Consider the following 19914-nt stretch of genomic DNA (forward strand, 5'->3'; position numbering starts at 1 on the left):
AAGATTATGCATGACCTTGATAATACCCCGACTTTTACCAAAGCCGATAGCTCCTCTGTAATAGACTATACTATAATGTCTGAGAAATTATATAAGTTAGTAAAAAGCTATGAGATTGCCCCAAGGATTGAAAGTGATCACAATCCACAAGTGATCAATTTTGATATTGATTTAGACCATTTACCAGAAACTAAGATTCTGGTAAAAGCTCCAACATCCTTTAATCTTAAAAGGTTAACATGGAATGATAAAAACTGAGGATAAAATTTTGAGAGTGCTTGACTGTTTAATCAAGGATGTCCATGCTGCTTATGATAAAGGTAAATCTATGGTTGACCTATGGGCACATTTGTGTGACAAACTGATAGCTAAATCTGTTAGAAATTAGCTCTCCAATGGCATATTGCTAAATCCTAAGAAACCAGGATGGTATTCTTCCCAACTACTATATCAAAAAAGAAAGCTTAATAAATAAATAAGATCTCTGCACCGGAATAAAAATAGGCTATCGCTTCAAACTGCATCGCTTAAAATCAGAGAGTTAAACAGAGATACAAAAGGGAAATTTGGAGGGCTAAGCAAGCATTTTATTAAACAACATGGGCAAAAGTCCATCATGCTTGTAAATCCAAAGATTTACGGTTATTCTGGAGCATTATTAATGACATCGAGAACGGTAATAATAGAAGCAATAGTGCTAATGTTGATGAAGTGAGTTGGGTGAGCTTCTTCAATAAAAAAATAGATACCCAATGTCTAGATAATGATAAATGTTTCAATAAAAGTCCAATTGATATGCATAAAGTAATAGATAGAGGGAGTGAGGGTTGAATTCCCCCTCCTCAATGTAGAGTGGATTTGGGGCCCAGGTCACTCGATAAAGTAAAAAAAGCGATAAATAAGATTAGATCCAACGGAGCACCAGGTCCAAATGGTATCCCGAATGCAATATTTAAAGCTGATATAAGTAACTGGCCAGAGTTGATAATGCTTCTGTTTAATGAAGTTCTTAAAACAGGTCTTATTCCGCTATCTTGGCATGGGAGTGTTATTCAACCTATATATAAGAGTGGCCCACAGGATAATCCGGCTAATTATCGTTTAATTACGCTTACTGATGTAGAGGCAAAAATGTTTGCTAGTTGCCTGTTGGAAGAGCTGGAGGCTTGGGCCACAAAGGAAGATCGTATCCCTAATTTTCAAACTGGGTTTAGAAAGGGAGAATATACCCATACCAATTTGATTTTATTAACGTTATTAGGTGAGAGAGCCAAAACCAGGATGCAAAGATTATATGTGTGTTTTATTGATCTAAAAGCCGCTTTTGATTCTGTGCCGCGAAATACTCTCTGGGGTAAGTTAAGGAATTGGGGTATTCCGGAATCTCTATTAAAGATGATTATACTTTTATACACCCATACCTGGGTGCAGATCAAAATTGGCGATGGAAAGTATATGACCCGTCGATTGGATACGAATGTGGGATTGAAACAAGGCTGTGTGTTGGCTCCTTGCCTTTTTAATCTTTTTATGGCCGACTTGCCAGCTCATTTTAAAAATAGTAATTCACATTCGCCTTTTATTCACGGTCAAGATATTAAATACCTGCAATATACAGATACCATTTTATTGAGCCAAACCGAAATAGGGTTAAAAAGGTTAATTGACTCTTTTAATGGCTATGTCACTCAAAATGGACTAACAATTAATACAAAAAAAGACAAAAATAATGACTATGAGAAAAGGGAAACCGGATTAAGGAGTGGAATGTCAATGGCCTAGTAATTGAAAATGTAAAATCGTATAAATATCTTGGGATCACGTTTGACGATGGACTGATATTTAGACAACATTTTAATAACCTTGAAGCCAGGGGCTGCTCTCTGGCATTTGCTTTCAGGAAATTAAGAGACAAATTATTATGCCCTAATTATGATCATCTGATGAAGGTGATGAGAGCAAAGTTAATTCCATCTTTGGACTATTGCTCACTCATCTTTCGGGGCAAAGACGCGAAAGTGCTTGACGATATAGAAATTAGAACTTCTAAAGCTGTTTTTAAAATCCCTAAATATATCAGTCGAGCAAACATAAGATTGGAATTTGGATTGAAAAACCAATTGTGGCGCGTCAATCCGCATTTATGAAGTCCTTAATATCATTAGCCCGCTCGGAGAAAGGATCTTTAGCAAAGCTATGTTGGCTTGAAATTTCAGAAGGGGAATATTCAAAAAACTGGCAGCTGTACCTAACTGAATGCTTGTGTAATTTTGATTGCTCTAATTTAGAAGATGAAATGAGGAGTAAGGTAGATTTAAAAAAAGAAATTAATCAAATGGCCGCACTACTAACGATTATAGCTGACAAGGAAGAATTAAGGAAAATAAATCATTTCTGGACAATTGCTAATTCCTTTGGTAAGCTGACGCCTCAACCCTATTTAGCATATCATTTAAAACCAAGGTTTAAGAATAAATTCATGCACTTAAGGTTGGGAAGATATCCGACTAAGGATGGCATACCAAAATGGGAGAATCAATGGTCATCGAGCATTTGCAGGCTTTGTAGGCAAAGTGATGAAACAATAATTCATATAGTAACCTTATGTCCAGCTTTGGCAGATGCTCGGAAGTCCATCCTAAAACCGATCTTTAATGAATTAGGAATTAGAACATGTAGACAAGCAATTATTACCTGTTTGAGTGGGGCGAATATTAAACTTACTTATCTTTTTGTTAAGTTTATCATTATTGCAGAGAAGACACTGAAAGGAGTAGAACGGGTAAATAACTGAATTGCGATATAAAATACGTAAGAAACATAATTTAATGTTAATTGGATGCAAAGTGTTAAGCTAGCTTAAGGGACTGGGAGTATATTTTAATATAGTTGCGCACATTGCACTTTTGTATCGCTTGCCAATTGAACACAGCTAAAATTTGTATTTGTAACTGCAACTGCTAACAGAAGTCACTTTATGTAAATGCTGCTATAATAGTTCCTGGTGCAATTATAAGGCATTTTAGTAAGTTTTATGCATTTTAATTATTGCATAATATATTACTGTTGCACTTTACTATCGCTTGTACATGAAATACAGCTAAAATTTGTATTTGTAATTGCATCTGCCAACACAAGTCACTTTATGTAAATGCTGCTATAATAGTTTTTGAGGCAATCATAAGGCATTTTAGTTGGTTTTATGGATTTTTAATTATTGCGTAATTTATGAACGTTTTGATGGAATGGTCATCTATCAACGTATTATTGGAGGATCACTTTAAGATGCTAATAACTCTGTGTATAGTATATGTTTGTTTTATTCGGTTGTTTTTATCTTTCCCTGTTTGTAATGATTTTAATTAATCAACAAATAAATACTTACTTACTTACAGTGCCAAAGTGAGCAAGGGACCCACGTCTGGGCATACCGTGCCGACTTAGGGCGAACAAAGCAAACACCAGGAGATGATGGACAGAGTGCTGAAACTTTTCAGGCACTCACCCCCAGTCACAGAGCTGGGTTGAATCCATCATCATTCTTTAGCTCACTTTGCCACTGGCTATATGCAAATCAGCCTTGACCCTGTGCCTCATGGGAACAGTACACCTGAACTGCCAAGCCAGGTCTTCCCTGAAACGGAAAGGAGCATCCTGGGACCGGTTTCTGGGTAACACCCTTCATCAGCCAGGCTAGCTTGAATTAAGTGGCAAAGTGAGAAAGGGACCTAGGATTCTTGTTTCTGTTCCAGGGAGGACCTGGCTTGGCAGTTCAGGCTGGACTGTTCCCATGAGGCACGGGGTCAAGACTGATTTGCATATGGCCAGGTCTAAACTGGAGTGTCATGGTGAGCAACAGAATGATGGATATAACCCAGATCTCTTGACTGGGGGTGAATGTTTTGATTTGTTCTCCATTCCGTCCATCAATTGTGTATCTTTTGCTTTCTCTCCCTAAGTGCACCAGGAATGCCCAGATGTGGGTCCTGGGCTCACTGTGCCACTGGAATCAACCGATCCTGGCTGAAGAGGAGTGAAACCCCGAAATTGGTCCTAGGACGCTTGTTTCCGATCCAGAGAGGACCTGGCTTGGCAGTATGGGCTGGACTGTTCCCATGGGGCACAGGCTCAAGACTGATTTGCATATGGCCAGGTCCAAACTAGGGTGGCATGGTGAGCAAAAGAATAATGAATTTAACTCCGATCTTTTGACTGGGGGTGAATGTTTTGATTTGTTGTTCAATCCGTCCATCAATTGTGTGTCTTTTGCTTTCTTGCCCTAAGTGGGCCAGGTATGCCAAGACGTGGGTCCTGGGCTCACTGTGCCACTGGAATCAAGCTATCCTGGCTGAAGAGGAGTGAAACCCCAAAATCGGTCCTAGGATGCTTGTTTCCGGTCCAGAGAGGACCTGGCTTGGCAGTTCGGGCTGGACTGTTCCCATGAGGCAGAGGGGCAAGACTGATTTGCATATGGCCAGGTCTAACGTGGGGTGGCATGGTGAGCAAAAGAATGATGGATATTACCCAGATCTCTTGACTGGGGTTGAATGTTTTGATTTGTTCTGCATTCCATCCATCAATTGTGTGTCTGAAGCAGTTTAAACTGCAGTATCCTAAAATCTTGAAGATGCTGTCCCCGTAATTCATAAAGGAAGTTGGGGGAGATGCAATTTAATCCAAAATCTATGGAAACGGACATTTCAACATTAGCACTTCAGACCATGCTTGCTATCCCATCACTGTGTCTGGCAGATGCTATTATCTGTATGTGTTCCCTGTCCTTACCACAGAAGGAGGAAACGTGGCAATGCAGGGGAGCTAGTGACATGCCTGCAGTATTTTGATTGACATTGGCTGTGCCAGACATCCCTTGTGTATTTGTGCACACCTTCACCCAAAAAGGTTTCTTGGCGCTGAATAACATACATATTTTGATGTCTAACTTAATGGTACTCATTTTATCAACCAAAAGAATGGTGAAAGGCTGAGTGGGCCTGCTGGGATTTGAGCCTGTGACCATGGGGTCGGACAGTCCCCTACAGTAGATGCAATAGTCCGCTAGTCACTAGACCCATCTCTGCATTTAACACAGGAAACTAATGCTTTCTTAAAAAAAATCTAAAGCCAGGAAGGCCACAAGTGCAGTGCTCTATCACTACCGAGTAATAATGATCTGCACTGGCAAGATGAGGGGGAAGGACAGGTGGGGATCACCTGCAGATGCTGCTGCGCTGTGAGAGGCTACTCTTGTGATGTCATAGAGTGCTCTATACTTTGATTTTTCCTAGCCACTCTTGTCTCTGCTCCCTGGCCGTGCGCATCATGTACGGTGTGGGAGGGGCCCTTGTAACGCAGTGGGAGATGCAGATGTGAAATTTGCATAACAAGCATATAAATTGCGACTGCCTTATAATATCTTCTGGAAGCAACACATTTAAAACCTGTGTGCGCTGTTATGCGAGGAGAATTTGTCACATTACCGGACCCTGGCTTTAAACATATCTGAGAATAATTACTCCACGTCCCAGAGGTTATTTACTACCACCAAGACAAGGAAGGAGTGTCTAACATTGGAGCTTCAGCAGAACATGCGTGCGATCGCTTCATTTGTCAGCCTCGCAAATTCACCAGCATATACTGAACGCCTGATGGCGCAATCCACAACCTTCACTGTCAGACAAAAGACACAGGCTTAACTTGGAACGATATTGTGCTCTTGTTGTGCAGAAGGAACGATTAAAATAGAAAACCTGCATCGCGAATAGCTGCCGTAGTTGACTAAAATGAATGTGAAATTATGTAACGGGACCTGTGGCAAGAACATTAGGCCGCCTGAGTGATTGATGGAGGGGTGGGGCCTTTGTCCCGGATTAAAAGGGGGTAAAATTGTACCCCCGCAGATTTCGAACCGTTTATTTCTGCACTAAATGACTCTTCCTTACGCCATTGGGCTGGTTTAATAGAATTCACACGCCTTCTAGCCTGTCACGGACCTCAAAATTGGTAAGCAACAGCTTCCAGTACTAAAATAATGCCTAAAGATGCCATGGGGACGTGTCTGAGCCTCCTACAAGTCACGAAGAAGGCTGTGCGTTGCCAAACATTAAGAAGAATTCACCAGTACTGGTGAGCCCCGGCAAGCTTGGAGTGACTGAGTAGAAAATGTTAGTGGTCTAACAATCTCCAAAGGACAATCCACATATATTGATCAACTGGCTTCATGCACCATATGGGCCAGTGAAGCGCTTAAATGCGACTTCAACTAAAGTTTTTTTTTACCCATTTTAAGACAGACCCTATTTTTCTTGCCGTGGATGTCCCAGCTGTCCCACCGGGCTAGTACGTGTCAACATTTGGGTTTTCCAAGAGATGGAAAGTTCACTCTGTCACACTCTGCTTGAAGTGGTGGATGGTAAATGACGTCATACCAGGTCTCAACACCCAAACAGACGGCTAAGAGCTTAGGAGCATTGCCTATTGTTGATGACTGCTAGCCACGCATGACTGGGCCAAGGGATCAGTTATGGGTTTTTCTACGCTAGACGGCCCATTTAATAAATACAACTAGTTTTCAGAGCGTCTGCATTGACGATTTTTAATATTGTTTTCATTTGGAAGGACGGTCGATCGTATTATAAACGTGGGACACTCACTACATGTGTATTCATCATGTTACATGGGGACATTAGGAGACCCCTCGGCGCAAGAGAAGCACTTTGGACCACAGACATAATACTGGTGGAAACGATTACCCGGCAGAAGGATCCGTAGATATAGTTTGGAACATCCAGGTTAGTTTTTTAGTTTATTTTGACCATTGCCATCTTAATATTTCTCAACACAACAACGTTTTGAAATTCTAAATTATTTCATTAAATAAGTGATTGAGAAGTTGTGATATGTGCGTATATTCATTCATTTAAATCAATGTTTTAGCGGATAGGTAGATAGGCTGTTTCAACAGCGACATCTAGGGGTTTGTGATGGAATTAACAAAGCTATGGTTCCCAAAATAACGAGAAATGGTGACACGTAATCTGTACTAAACGCTGTAATTCTCCAACACTAACTTTTGATTCCATTTTCGCATTTGTTATATTCTAATCATTTTTCCATATCGATAAAATTAAGTGCCAATGTTTGAGACAAGGGTTTCTAATAGTTTAGTTTTATTTTTATTCACAGGTACGGGATGAACTGCCTTATCCAGTTTGAGGACTTTGCCAATTCCAACGCGTTCAGACTCCTAAACAAGTATCGCAACAAATACTGCACATTCAATGATGATATTCAAGGTAAACAGACGGTGGTGTATGGGCAATAACTGAAACAAGGTTCGGTTTGGCAATGAGTTTGTGTTTATTTATGAAGTCTTCTCCTTGCAGTCTGTCTTTAGCTAGTGACATTAAGTGGGATAGATAGGCATTGCGGCCTGAAACACCACTTCAAGATAACAAAAACTGTCCTGTATTCTAACATGCAGGGCTGTAATCTCCCACTTCCAGGCAGGTTCACCATGCTTCCTTTTCAAAATGTTCACTATGGAAGGGATAGTTTTCTGAAACGTTGTTCACGTGCATGTTTTCCCCTGCATGTGTTTATAGTCATTGTATTGCGTTGTTTTTGCATGTGTAGGGTTGGAAAATTAATGAATCATATATTTATTCTTTGGATTTCATTTTTTCCTTCATTTTGAAATATGGTTAACTGAAAGAGAAGGGTCTTTCCTTTCTAGTCACATTGAGGCCGAGTCACAGAAGCATGTAGGAGTACGGCTAGCAGTACTACTGGAGTACTCTTTTACATACTCTTACATGCCTTTGTGTATCGGTTCAAAAACGACTAACTCCCTATTAGTAAATGTGCTCAGAGGGCACATTCCTTTCTATTTGTACGAATTGCTCATGAGTCTTCCCTGAATTTTCCCATTATATTCTAGTTTAGATGTTTTGGTGCCAAATCACAAAGGCATAGAAGAGTACCTAAGAGGGTACAACTTTATGTATTCTAAAGTACCTTTGTGAATATGGTCCATTGTGGGAAATTAGGGAGTATTTGTACACGTTCTAACACTTTTTGTAGCACATATAGCAGAAATACCCAGGTTCAGTTTCAGCGTGCAGCCAAACGTAATTAGTGCATTAGTACCCCTTGGATGGTAAGTCAAATGCCCAAGACTGACTTTTAAATCTTTCATCCCCACGTTTATAATTGTCTCAATAAACTTGCAATGCTTAGAATGAATTCAAAGATTTTGGAAAGATGTGTGGAGAATAAGCTGACAGCATTACCTAAAGGAAAAAAACCTGCCCAGTCCTCCCGAATTTGGGTCCAAATCTGCCAGTAGCACATGATTGGCTATTCTGCAAGTAATGGACAATCCTCTTAGACCCTCTCCAGAACTTGTTGGCTAAGTTTGACACCATCAACTAAGTCTTTCTACCACAGATCCTGAATGATTATCGTGACCAGATTCTCAAAACAAAAAACGGGGACAGGTCATAGACCTAGAAGTAGGACTACGGTTTTCAGTAACCATCAACATATAAGTAGGACTATTTGACAGCTGTCATAGACATAGAAAAGGGACTACGACAGCTCCCTCCTCAGACCGAGATGAAGCATAACAGACAACAAATCCGAGGTCTTTAATTGGCACCCCTCTCCTTTACGCAGTAGCATTAGTACTTTTTATTACATTTACACTTTTAAGGACTATAGCATATATTTGCCAAAAAAGAGAGCATGCACGCGCATGCTCAACCGGAACAATGAAAAACAGGGACATTTCTGTGTTTAACCCGGACACTGTTTGAAAACAGGGACATTTGAGTCACTTGGTGAAAAGTGTCGGGACACGGGGACACTTCTCCAAAAACGGGGACCATTTTGGGAAAACAGGGACATCTGGTCACCCTATAGAATGATCAAACCGGTCTAATGGGCCTAGTTCGAGGCATCATGAACCTCCCACTTTAGCAGCTTGATTTGGGGGGTAGGGGGGCATGGTAGGGTGCCACTTGGCAGTTTGGTGCATTACAAAACCTATAAATTGTTTTTTGTGGCACAGTTGACTTGGATCAGAAGCTCCTAAATACAACTACTTGCAATTGAAGAGATGGAGGGAGGCATGCGAGAAGTCAGCAATAGATAGAGGAATGGATGCAGAGGAGGTGGGGGCGAGAGAAACATTGCTGGCTGCGTAATTAATACATGTGATGGTGTTTGCTAAAAGCGCTGAGTGTTGTTTCAGCTGCAGCAAGTCTCAGAGTCGGCCATTTTGACCGGAACTGGAAAATACAATATGGAGGAAATATGCAAAGAAACATCATTTTTACTAGCTGCTATGGGACTGAATGTGAAAGGAAATCGTACTGTCCAATCAAATGTATCTTTTGGGGAAGAGAACATAAAAATCCGCAATGTATGGACTCACACACTGCTGCCGAGTGGCAGTGACTACCAACACCTGGAATAAAAAACTCTCACCTCAAACAAAGATTAGTGTTCAGAGCCCTATTCACCAGCACAACTTCATAACTAGGAAACAACCGTGTTTACAAATAATAGCAGCTGTGTTTCTAACTGGCTTCTTACTTCCAAAGATATTGGCAGGGAAAACCATGCATTCAACACAACCCCACTCTCACTATGTTGAGCACGGACAACCACAGGCACAACCCTCCAAGGGCAATACCACGACAGAATACTCCTATGTCTCCAAGGAAAAGCAATACAGGGCCACGCAATTGTCATCTGTGTGCTATTTTATCACATCCAAACAGTATATTTAGAATTTGTTACAGCAGGTTTACCTCTTTGTAGAAAAATGTAAGTGTGAGTAAGTCCCATTTACTAGGACATTCGTTGAAAATTCCTTAAAAATTGGACATTTACTCAGAAACCAGTGCAAGCCTATGGTGTTACATCTCCAAGGGCTCCTGTTTGCATCAGGCTACATAGGACTATCCTCATGCAGTGGTTATTTTGAGTCTCAACATACTCACTTGGTGTTTGTGGTTCGCTTCAAACCGGTATGAGATTAATTTCAGACTAAACCATTATTCAGCATTGGTTAGCACATAGTGGCCAAGTCATAAAAAGTGAGTGACTCCATGTTAGAAGATGTCTATGGGAATGATTTCCACAATTTCCTGCGATTCTTATAAGTGCAAGTCCCACACCAGGGAAATGTTACTTTTGTAGTTCCCATGGAGTTGGCCTATGAACCTTATGCTCTGATTGTGTGCTGTCAGCTGTGTGAAAAATCCCCAATTAGAGGGCAAGTGAGAAGGTGCAAATGCACAATTTTGTTATTTTCTCATTTTTTACGCCGGTTTCCTGTACAGTAAATCCTTCCTCTACACCCCTGAACAATGAAGCTCTTTAGGGCGCTTGCTCACATTCATTGGTTCACTTATGTCTATTTGGAATAGGCAGGCGTTTAGAAGTGGGACAGAGTATTGCAAATATTAGTAAATAGCTTTAAAGTTACAAATTAATGGGTGATAGCCAAACTGTCCATTCCAACCTCCATGGCAACACCCATTTTTCCATACCAGTCCATACCGAAGACTGTGCAAAACACACCAACTTGGCACATTTTCTATCGTAGTGCATTCCATCTCCATCAAATAAAGATTTATTCAGCTATTTAAAAAATGCCATCAAACCAAATTAGTCATGTCAATAAATATTACAATGTTGTAAGAAATTCAGGCTGTTAGTTGAGGGGGTGAAAGCCCCCTTAACTAACAACACAATCCTTGTCCGAGTGAACAGAAAAGTCACTAAACAATCCTATGTGTAACCCTTTGGTAGCATGGCACTAAAGCAGTCCGTAACTTTGAGGCAATGTGTAAAGTATGTATGCAGCACCTAAACAGTAATAAAGTGAAAACACATCACAAGAAAAATTCCAAATAAATTTAGAAAATACAATAGAATTCAATAAGTAAAATGAAACCAAATAACATGAATCCAATCAGTAGAACCGAAGTTATGATTTTTTAGAGTTCTTGGTGAAAATGGCACCAAAAAGCACAAAGCACCTCATGCGGGTATCTGGTGATGCTGGACCAATTCAAAGCCACAAGTTCAGGTCGACCGCTAGTGAACCTGGTCTGGTACAGTCACCGGTTTGTCCCGGTGAAGAGTTTACCTTCTTAAAGTCCACGTCCACATCGGGAGCCTCAGCTGGGGCTTCGTGTTGGTGAGGACAGCGAGGATTCCGTTGTCCGCGCAAGAAGCTGGTCAATGCTGGAGCTTTGAGTTGACAGGAGACACCACAGTCGTTGCTGATGCAGACAGTCATAGTAGACTCGAAGAGCAGGCCCTCTCTGGACTTTGCATTGGTGGCCACCAAAAACGGTCATTTCTTAGTGCGAAGAATACACTCACAGTCACGAGGAGCATACAACCTCTGGATTTTCACCTGGAGTTCTGTTTTGAGACAAATGTTCCACCCTCTATTTCCAGCCAAGAATGCAGGACCTGGAGTACACCTTTTGGGGATCAGGAGGATTCACTAAAGCAGAAATCAGCAGCCGTGCTTAAGCATGTCTATGCTATGTAATGCTGGTCAGCTAGACAGGTGCAAGGAGGCCCCTGGAAGCTTATTGTCTTTCTTTAGCTCAAATAGGAGACTAGACAACTGACACTTGGAGTCACCTCTGAGGAGATTGTGTTTTCAAAGCAAGCAGATCGAGTATTCCTTTGTCAGACAGCAGGGTAGTCCTTCTGAATCTTCCACAGGCTATGGGGTGTTCTGATGAGAGATTCTGAAGATGCTATCCTTATACCTAGGGCCAGCCTGTGGGTGGGGGATTCCCCTATTGCCTAACCTTCCCCGTTTCCTGGGTTTGGCTTCAAACTCTCCAGAGTAACAAAAGGCAGACAGGTCTAGGTGTGAGCAGCATTTATCAGTGGCCGGGCAGGCAGCATCAGAAGTCAAAGTGGACGGGCATTGCTCTCAGGCTACTATTTGAGGTTCAAGAAGGCTGATTAAAACATCCCAGGCAATCTTGCTCAGTAGAGGAACACCCTGCCCCACACCCAAAGCCCTTTTGTCTCCATGTCTGGTGAATACACAACACACCACAGGAGAACTATTCACAGTCCTAAGACACTGGCAGAAAAGCACATTTAGTTTAGACCGAAAAATGCCAACTTACCAAAAGTGTCTTTGTCAAAATAGTAACTAAAATCTGACATTCCCGGAGAGACAGCGGGACGGGCGAAGATGGCGGTCGCAGCCTTGTAGAGCTCCCGCCGGCCCGACCGATATCCGACTGCATATCCTGGCCCCTGAGCCCATCTCGCCATACCTTCGCGGGGCGAGTATCTGTGCGGTGCTGAGAACCCTCCGGTTCCACGAGTGGCTTCCCTGAACGGCCCGGCGAGGATGCGCTGCCGGCGGAGACATACGGCCTGGTCTCTGTCACCGAGACCGGGGCCTCGATTTTGGAGCGGCAGTGGGGAGCATAGCAGGACTGGAGGACCGCACGGCTGCCGGGCAGACCCTGGGCTGCGGAGGCTCCGAGGCGCTGTGCTGGGCGCCGGACTGCCTCGCTGCACACGGGGGAGGTGATTGGAGCACCTCGGCCCTTTTGGAGGACACGGAGGCCTACATCGACGCTGGTAAGCCGGGGCCTCGATTTTCGGGCTCCCGGGACCGGCCGAAGCCAAGGCTGACTCTGATTGCGGGAGGTGCCTGGGTGCCTACGTGCCTGTGGTGACTGCGACCGACTGTGAGTGGCGCTGCGGAGCTGCCTTCTGAAGTGATCTTTGGGCCGTACTGCAGGCTGGGGCGCTGGATCTGCTTGGGGCTGCCTGTGACCTGTCTGGACCCTCCCCGGGTCCGTTGTTGGCGTGGCCGGCAGTGGGGCTGTGAGAGACGCCCGGAGACCCACGAGGGCCGCCGGGTCCGGAGCGGTCCTCGGAGCGGCTGGAGAGAAGGGGGCGGACAGACGACCGGCCTACATTTGATCAGTGACGCTGCCCGGGCTTGGCTGGGGACTGGTTCCTCTCCGGTGACCGCGGTGCCACAGACATTCTCACTCGACGGCGGAGGACCCCCTGTGCTCTTTTGCTTGTGCGGTTTCTTCCCATACTGTGGCCCTACAAATACAGGCAGCCATGACCAGGGGGGGTGGCGGCCCGCCCAAGCAGGGGCCCATTGACAAATTTACAGGGCCCAGTGGAGGGTCTGGAGCAGCTGGAGGCAGCGGTGGAGCGGGGCCAGATAATGCGGCGCTCATGGCGGCGATCACCCAGTCCAGGGACATGCTGGACGCCAAGATTGGGGCAGTGGGCTCGGATGTGACTCTGTTGCGCCAGGACCTGTGAAACGCCGTGGCACGGATTACGGAGACGGAATCGAGGATCTGGGTGGTGGAAGACGATGTTGGGACCCTGAAACGCAAGATGGCTGCGATGGAGCACATCCAAAAGAACCTTGCGACCCGGGTGGAGGATGCCGAAGGTCGCGCACGTAGAAACAACCTTCGCTTTGTTGGCTTTCCGGAGAGGTGTGAGAAGGATAATATGGAACTGTTTCTAACCCAATGGCTGGAGAGCTGGCTCCCCTCAGGGGCCCTTTCCAATTGCTTTATAATTGAACGAGCACATCGAGCCTTAACGCAGCGACCGCCGGAGGGTGAGCGTCCCAGGGCGGTAATCGCCAGACTCTTGAACTATCATGACAGGGACGTTATCCTACGAGAAGCGAGAGCCAGAGACTCCATTATGTACGAAAATCGGAAGATCATGATCTTTCCCGACTATACCAGATTGGTACAGCAGCAGCGCCGTTCCTTTTTGGATGCCAAGGCCAAGTTACGGGGTCTGAAGATTCAATACTCTCTATTGTACCCGGCCCGCCTACGGGTTGTATATCAGTCCCGGACTCACTTTTTCGATTCCCCTGAGGACGTCTTCAAGTGGACTGACGAATCTGTGCCGATCAGGCCACATGCCCAGCCGGGGCTGAATCCTGGTGTCTCTGGAGGTTCATCGCAGGAGCAGAGAGGTCAGCCGGTCCGGAGTGGACGACATCGGAGGTCCCGGTCGAGGAAGAGATCCGCCTCCGCCAGCGCGACTCAAGATAGTGGAGCTATTGCGTCTGACCACTCCGAAGATAACTCTTGAGACCCTGGGAAGGGACGCACTTCTCGGCTGACGCAGTGGACTCGGACTGCCGGGGGGCCCACGGCCGGGCTTCGTCTTTAAGAAGTACGGGTGCTGCCCACAGTGCTTGTTCTTGAGGATGGATTAGCTGTGAGTGGTGTTGCGGATGGAGGTTCAGGGGCGACCTGATGGGGGCCTCCAATTACCACACGTTGTGGTGTTGACTAGGGGTGGGGCGGGCTTTACTGTTCCTAAAGGGGGTTGGGATCCATTGGTATGGTTGGTCTTGGGCCCTCTGTTTTGGGCCCGGGGCTGCCCATGCCGCGACAGGTACTTCAGTGTTCTATGAGGTATAGGGGTGGGGGGTGTTGGGGGCAAGGGACAGGGGTGGGAACTGTAGAGATGTGGATAACTGGGAGTGGGGGTCAGACAGGGGTTGTTATCGTTGATGCTAGGGGGTTTTGGGACGGGTGGGGGGAAATGCACGTGCTGTTTACAAATGTCCTGAAGAAAGTGCGAGGTGTGTGGGGGTGGTGCGGGGGACCTACTTCTTGGACCTCACTTGACTATGGCTGACATGCCTCATGGGCTCCCTGGAGAGTCCCTACGGATACTCACCTGGAATGTCAGGGGGATGCTTGATAAAATTAAAAGGGGAGCTGTTTTGCGTTTGGGGAAGAGGGAATCTGCTGATGTGCTCTTACTCCAGGAAACCCACATGATGGGCTCTAAAGTACTTAGCTTGCAGAGGTTTGGCTATCATCAGGTCTTTCATGCTGGTTTCATCAGGGGGTCCAGAGGTGTTGCCATTCTGGTGCATCGCAGGGTGGCCTACGTCCATGAGAAGCAGTGGGCGGACCCACAAGGTCGCTATATATTTGTCAAAGGTATGGTGGGTGCTGAGCCGGTGGTTTTTGGAAGTGTCTATGCCCCTCCCCCTCTGCAGTGGGCCCTGTCCGAGAAGCTGTTCACGGTGTGGGATGATATCCCGGAGTCCTTGGCTGTGGTTGGGGGCGACTGGAATGAGGTGATGGATGTATGTATTGATCGACAGAGGCGACAGGGGGTGCTCGCTGGCTCTCTCCCAGTTTCCCATACCCGATTGCGAGCTATGGTTGAGGGATTGGGATGGGTGGATGTGTGGCGACATATGCACCCCGCAGCGCGCGACTACACGTATGTCTCTGCGGTGCATGGCTCATTCTCGAGACTGGACTATGTGTTTGTGCCTGGTGTCTGCCTGAGTAGGGTGCGAGAAGCTACGATATTATCGAGGGGGCTGTCAGATCATTCCCCAGTGTTAGTCAAGATAGAACTCCTTAGGAAGCGACAACCCTTCCGGTGGAGGATGTCCTCGTGGCATCTTCAGCAGCCCAGTTATCTCCAACACCTGCGAGAGGCGATCGCCCATTACTGGCGGGAAAACCTGATAGACGATATGGACGCGGCAGTGGCTTGGGAGGCTATGAAGCCCACTATAAGAGGGGTAGACATCGCGTGGTGTGCTGCGGCTCGTCGCAGGCAGTAGGAGTCGACCACTACGGCTGCCAAACTAGTGGAGGACTTGGAGCAGCAGAGTAGGGGAGGGGGAGACGAGGTAGTGATACGATTGCTTCTCCAGGCACAACAGTCTTATGCATCTCTCTTGATGGATGAGGCTAAGCAGGCGTGGTTGGCCACGCGGAGCAGAATATACCAGTGGGGAGATAAGTCCAGTACCATGCTCCATAGGTTATGTCAGCGCAGTCTTCAACCGATTACGCTGCCAGACCTCACTGCTGAGGACGGAGTGGTGATTACAGACCCGGCTGAGCTGGCGGCGAGTTTTGCCGATTATTTCAGGGCACAATATGCCCCGCGAGACTGCCTCCCCGTGGACGACGTAGCTAAATTCATAGACGACTTGCCGCCTAGGGCTGTCTCCGATGAGGCCAGGGAGACACTCGATGCTCCCCTTACGGCTGATGAACTAGGGGAGGCACTGGGCCAACTTAATGTAGGGAAGGCACCTGGACCGAGTGGCTACCCCTGTGAATTTTTTAAGAAGTTCCAACTCCTCCTGGGATCCCATTATCGAAGCGCACTGGAGATGGCACGAGAGCGGGGTAGGTTGCCTCCTGACTGGCGCCACGCTGAAATTGTGGTTTTCCAAAAGCCGGGTAGACCCCCTGACAGACATGACTCATATCGCCCTATCTCATTGCTCAACATAGAGGCTAAAATACTGGCCAAGGCTCTAGCAAACCGTTTACTTCCATATATGACGGACCTGGTCCACCCCGATCAGGCCGGCTTTATGCCTCATCGGGCGACACGGCACAACATCCAGCGAGCGCAGGCGGTGGTGGATGCCATGGGGGCCACGGGGGAACGGGCGGCTTTGTTACTGGCTGATATACATAAAGCTTTTGATTCAGTTAGCTGGACGTACCTCTTTGCGCTTCTGTCCCGTCTCAACCTGGGCCTAGTGTTTGTCATATATCTCACTGCTGTACACGGATATTACGGCGTCCGTGCGGGTTGCCGGGGCCATATCGGAGACGTTTTCCATTGGACGGGGGACCCGTCAGGGGTGCCCATTGTCCCCATACCTATTCGCCTTGGCCATGGAGCCTCTGGCCTCTTGGGTGCGCATTGACGCACAGATCCGGGGCTTTGTTTGGACTGAAACCCTAGTCGATAGAATTGCTTTATATGCGGACGACGTACTCTTCTTCCTTACTGACTTGTGTCGCTCGGGGCCCCGAGTCTTAGAAATTATGCGCATCTTTGGGGCGGTCTCGGGCCTTTATCTGAATTTAGGCAAATCCACCCTTTGGGTACTGGGGGGTGCGGTAGAAATAGACCCCTGGGTGATGGGCTTACAGTTGGCAACCGGAGGTTTGAAATATTTGGGGGTGTTCCTCTCGGAATCCATACACACCACATGGGAACGCAACATAGTACCTGTGTGGGAGAAGGTTCAGGCAGATATTAAAACGTGGTCCCGGATGCCTGACTATTTTCGGTAGATCCGCGATATTCAAAATGGTGGCTCTTCCGCGTCTTTCATACCAGCTGCAGAACTATCCTCATCCCGTCCCTCCCTAGTGGTTTCGGCAGGTCAACTCTGCTTTAGGTCGCTTCCTGTGGGCTGGGGGTGCGGTTAGGGTGGCGCTACGGACGTGCTTCCTTTCCACGTATTGTGGTGGCCTGGCCACCCCTGATCTGCTGTCCTATTACCAAGCCTCCCAGCTGCTAATACTCAATGAGTGGTGGTATGGTGACAGGGGCGACCCGGCATACGCCCTGGAGCGCTCACTGATGGGACATAGTACGCTACACACGATTCTTTATTCAGCCCGGTTGCGACGTACATTGCCATGCGTCACGAGAGTTGTCTTTGCCGTATGGAGGCAGGCGTTGCGTCGCATGGGTTGGTGGGGTAGGCTGACTGCGGAAACGCCGCTGTGGCATAACGGACGACTCCCCGGACTGTCCACGCTGCCGGGGTTCGACGGCTGGGAGGCGATTGGAATTTCGACGCTGGGCCATGTAATGTCCGGGGTCACTCTTAAATCGTTCCAGGAACTCAGTGCTGAGTTCCAAATGCCCCAACCCCAATTCTTTCGTTACCTACAATTTCGTCATGCACTCACACCCAGTGTTGCTGATCTGGAATCGCTCCCTGAATTTAGCCCTGTTGAGGCGAAGGTGTTCATGGGAGACCTTGGAGATAAGAAAGTCTCCTGCATCTATCAAACGATGGTTACTCATTGCTCCTCTACCTTGCTTCCCCTGAGGGCGGCTTGGGAGGCGGATATTGGTCCCCTCGATGAAGATGACTGGAGGGAGGCCCTAGAATCCCCGCGGGGGACCGCGATAGCAATGCGGCTTAGATTGGTCCATTTCTTGATTTACTCCTACTCTTGATTGGTTATGGCTATAATGATGTAAACTGTACTATGATACTTGGTGGTGCTCTCCTGATTGTGGGGAACCACTCCTTTCACTCTGCTCAGCTCAATCAATAAAATTTTGTTGTGAAAAAAAAAAAATCTGCCATTCCCATTAAAGAGAATGTAAAATTACAATTCATATGAGTGGAAGAAGCATTTCACGATCAGTTCCCAAAACCGAAGTTATCCCTTATTAACTGTAATAAGGTATCAAAATGTTAGTCTATGGGGAGATAGCCTTGCTATAGTGAAAAACAGCTTTTGATGTTTTTCACTACCAGGACATGTAAAACAAACACATGTCTTACTTTTTTTAATACTAATCCCCCTGACCTAGGTGCCTTTAGGGCCTATCTTAGGGGCGACTTATAAAGAATAAGATGGAAGGTTTAGGCCTGGAAAAGGTTTGTTTTGCCATGTCGATATTACAGTTTAAAATTGTACCACAGGCTGCAGTGGCAGGCTTGAGACATGTTTTACATTGCTACTTTAGTGGTTAGCACACGGAGCCATGCAGCTTACTAGTAGCATTTAATTTGCAGGCCTTGGGTACATGCAGTACCATATACTAGGGACTTATAAGTAAATGAAATGTACCAATCAGATGTAGGTAAAATTTACGTTTTCAATGGAGAGCTCATACATTTTAACACCGATTATCAGAAGTAATGTGCACAGAGTTCTAAAAGCCAACAAAAAAAATCTAGCAAATGAAGGCCCTGTAGAAAGGGTCCAGTCCAACCAATATAACAATTTTAATAATATTCAATTTAAATGCATCAAATAAAATACATTAAAACATAAACAAGTTACTGTAGCTGACCACACATTTAAAAACCAGACCCTGTTACATAACAGACATTTAATTTGAACAGCAATCTGCAAATGCATCAAAGCAGGCCTACTGAGCCTACACCTAGTAAACCCATGTGCTTTAAGCAAAGGGATTAAACAAGTTAAGGAAAAAGATTTATAACATTTACAAAAAAAGATAAAATGCAAAAATGATTGGGATGAGACTTGGTCACATTGACAACAACATATGGAATCAGAGGTGTATTGCCCATTAGGGAAAGAAAGTATGCAGCCAATAGAGCACAACCTGAAAAGGCAAAGGAAAATGTTCTTTTGTCTTCTAGGGGTTGGGTGGCATAACAGCTGATCAGTATAACTCCAAGGCAAATGAGTTCTGCAACACAACATATGCAATAACTGAAGGTTTATGAATTTCGGAAGCCTTGTGAGTACTGTTGCAATTTTTAAGAAAGGGCTGCCTTACCCTGTTTTTATGTAACTCAACAATGTAATCCGGGTCCGTAAACAGCACAATCTGCTGAGGTTGATAAAAGAAGATTAATCAATTTCAGCCAGGGGATTCTGAGTGTATATGGGAAGCTACGACCATCAATAATAATGGTCCTATTGAAAGAGGCTTTAGGGTTAGACCAAATTGATAGCCATAATTGTAAAGGAGTCGGAAAAATAAACTTCTCGACACACGGCATACAAAGTGAGACGTGTTAGGCACATCCAATAACCTGCAACAGCAGCAAGTTTCTTGTTGTTGTGATTGGCACTGAAAGAGAAACCCAAACTAGCAGTGCCATAGCTCAAAATGCACACTTCATTTTGTAGATCACTAACATCTGATAGAGGTTTCTGTCCCAGTTCAGAAACAAAAATTAAAAACAGCCTCGACATATTGGTCAAATTTCATACATATGAGGTTACAACAAGGAAACCTAGCTGAATTGAACATAACCCTCAGATAAGAGAGGTTTTAACATTTAGTGTCCTTGTCTTAGTTGTTTTTGATCAACAAACCATCATATGAGTTTTAGAACGATCA

At 45.5% G+C, this 19914-nt stretch overlaps 1 protein-coding gene across 2 annotated transcripts in view; it reads left to right on the forward strand.

Moving 5' to 3' along the window:
• ME3 (malic enzyme 3) overlaps positions 1-19914 on the forward strand; it is a 426853-nt gene that overhangs the window by 329788 nt on the left and 77151 nt on the right. For both annotated transcript variants that reach the window (XM_078658437.1, XM_078658438.1), the window contains exon 8: positions 7186-7295. In XM_078658437.1, the coding sequence (XP_078514563.1) occupies positions 7186-7295 (110 nt within the window). The remainder of the gene's footprint in view (positions 1-7185; positions 7296-19914) is intronic.

This window comes from Lissotriton helveticus, chromosome 8 (genome assembly GCF_964261635.1).
Source record: "Lissotriton helveticus chromosome 8, aLisHel1.1, whole genome shotgun sequence".
NCBI classification, from domain to species: domain Eukaryota; kingdom Metazoa; phylum Chordata; class Amphibia; order Caudata; family Salamandridae; genus Lissotriton; species Lissotriton helveticus.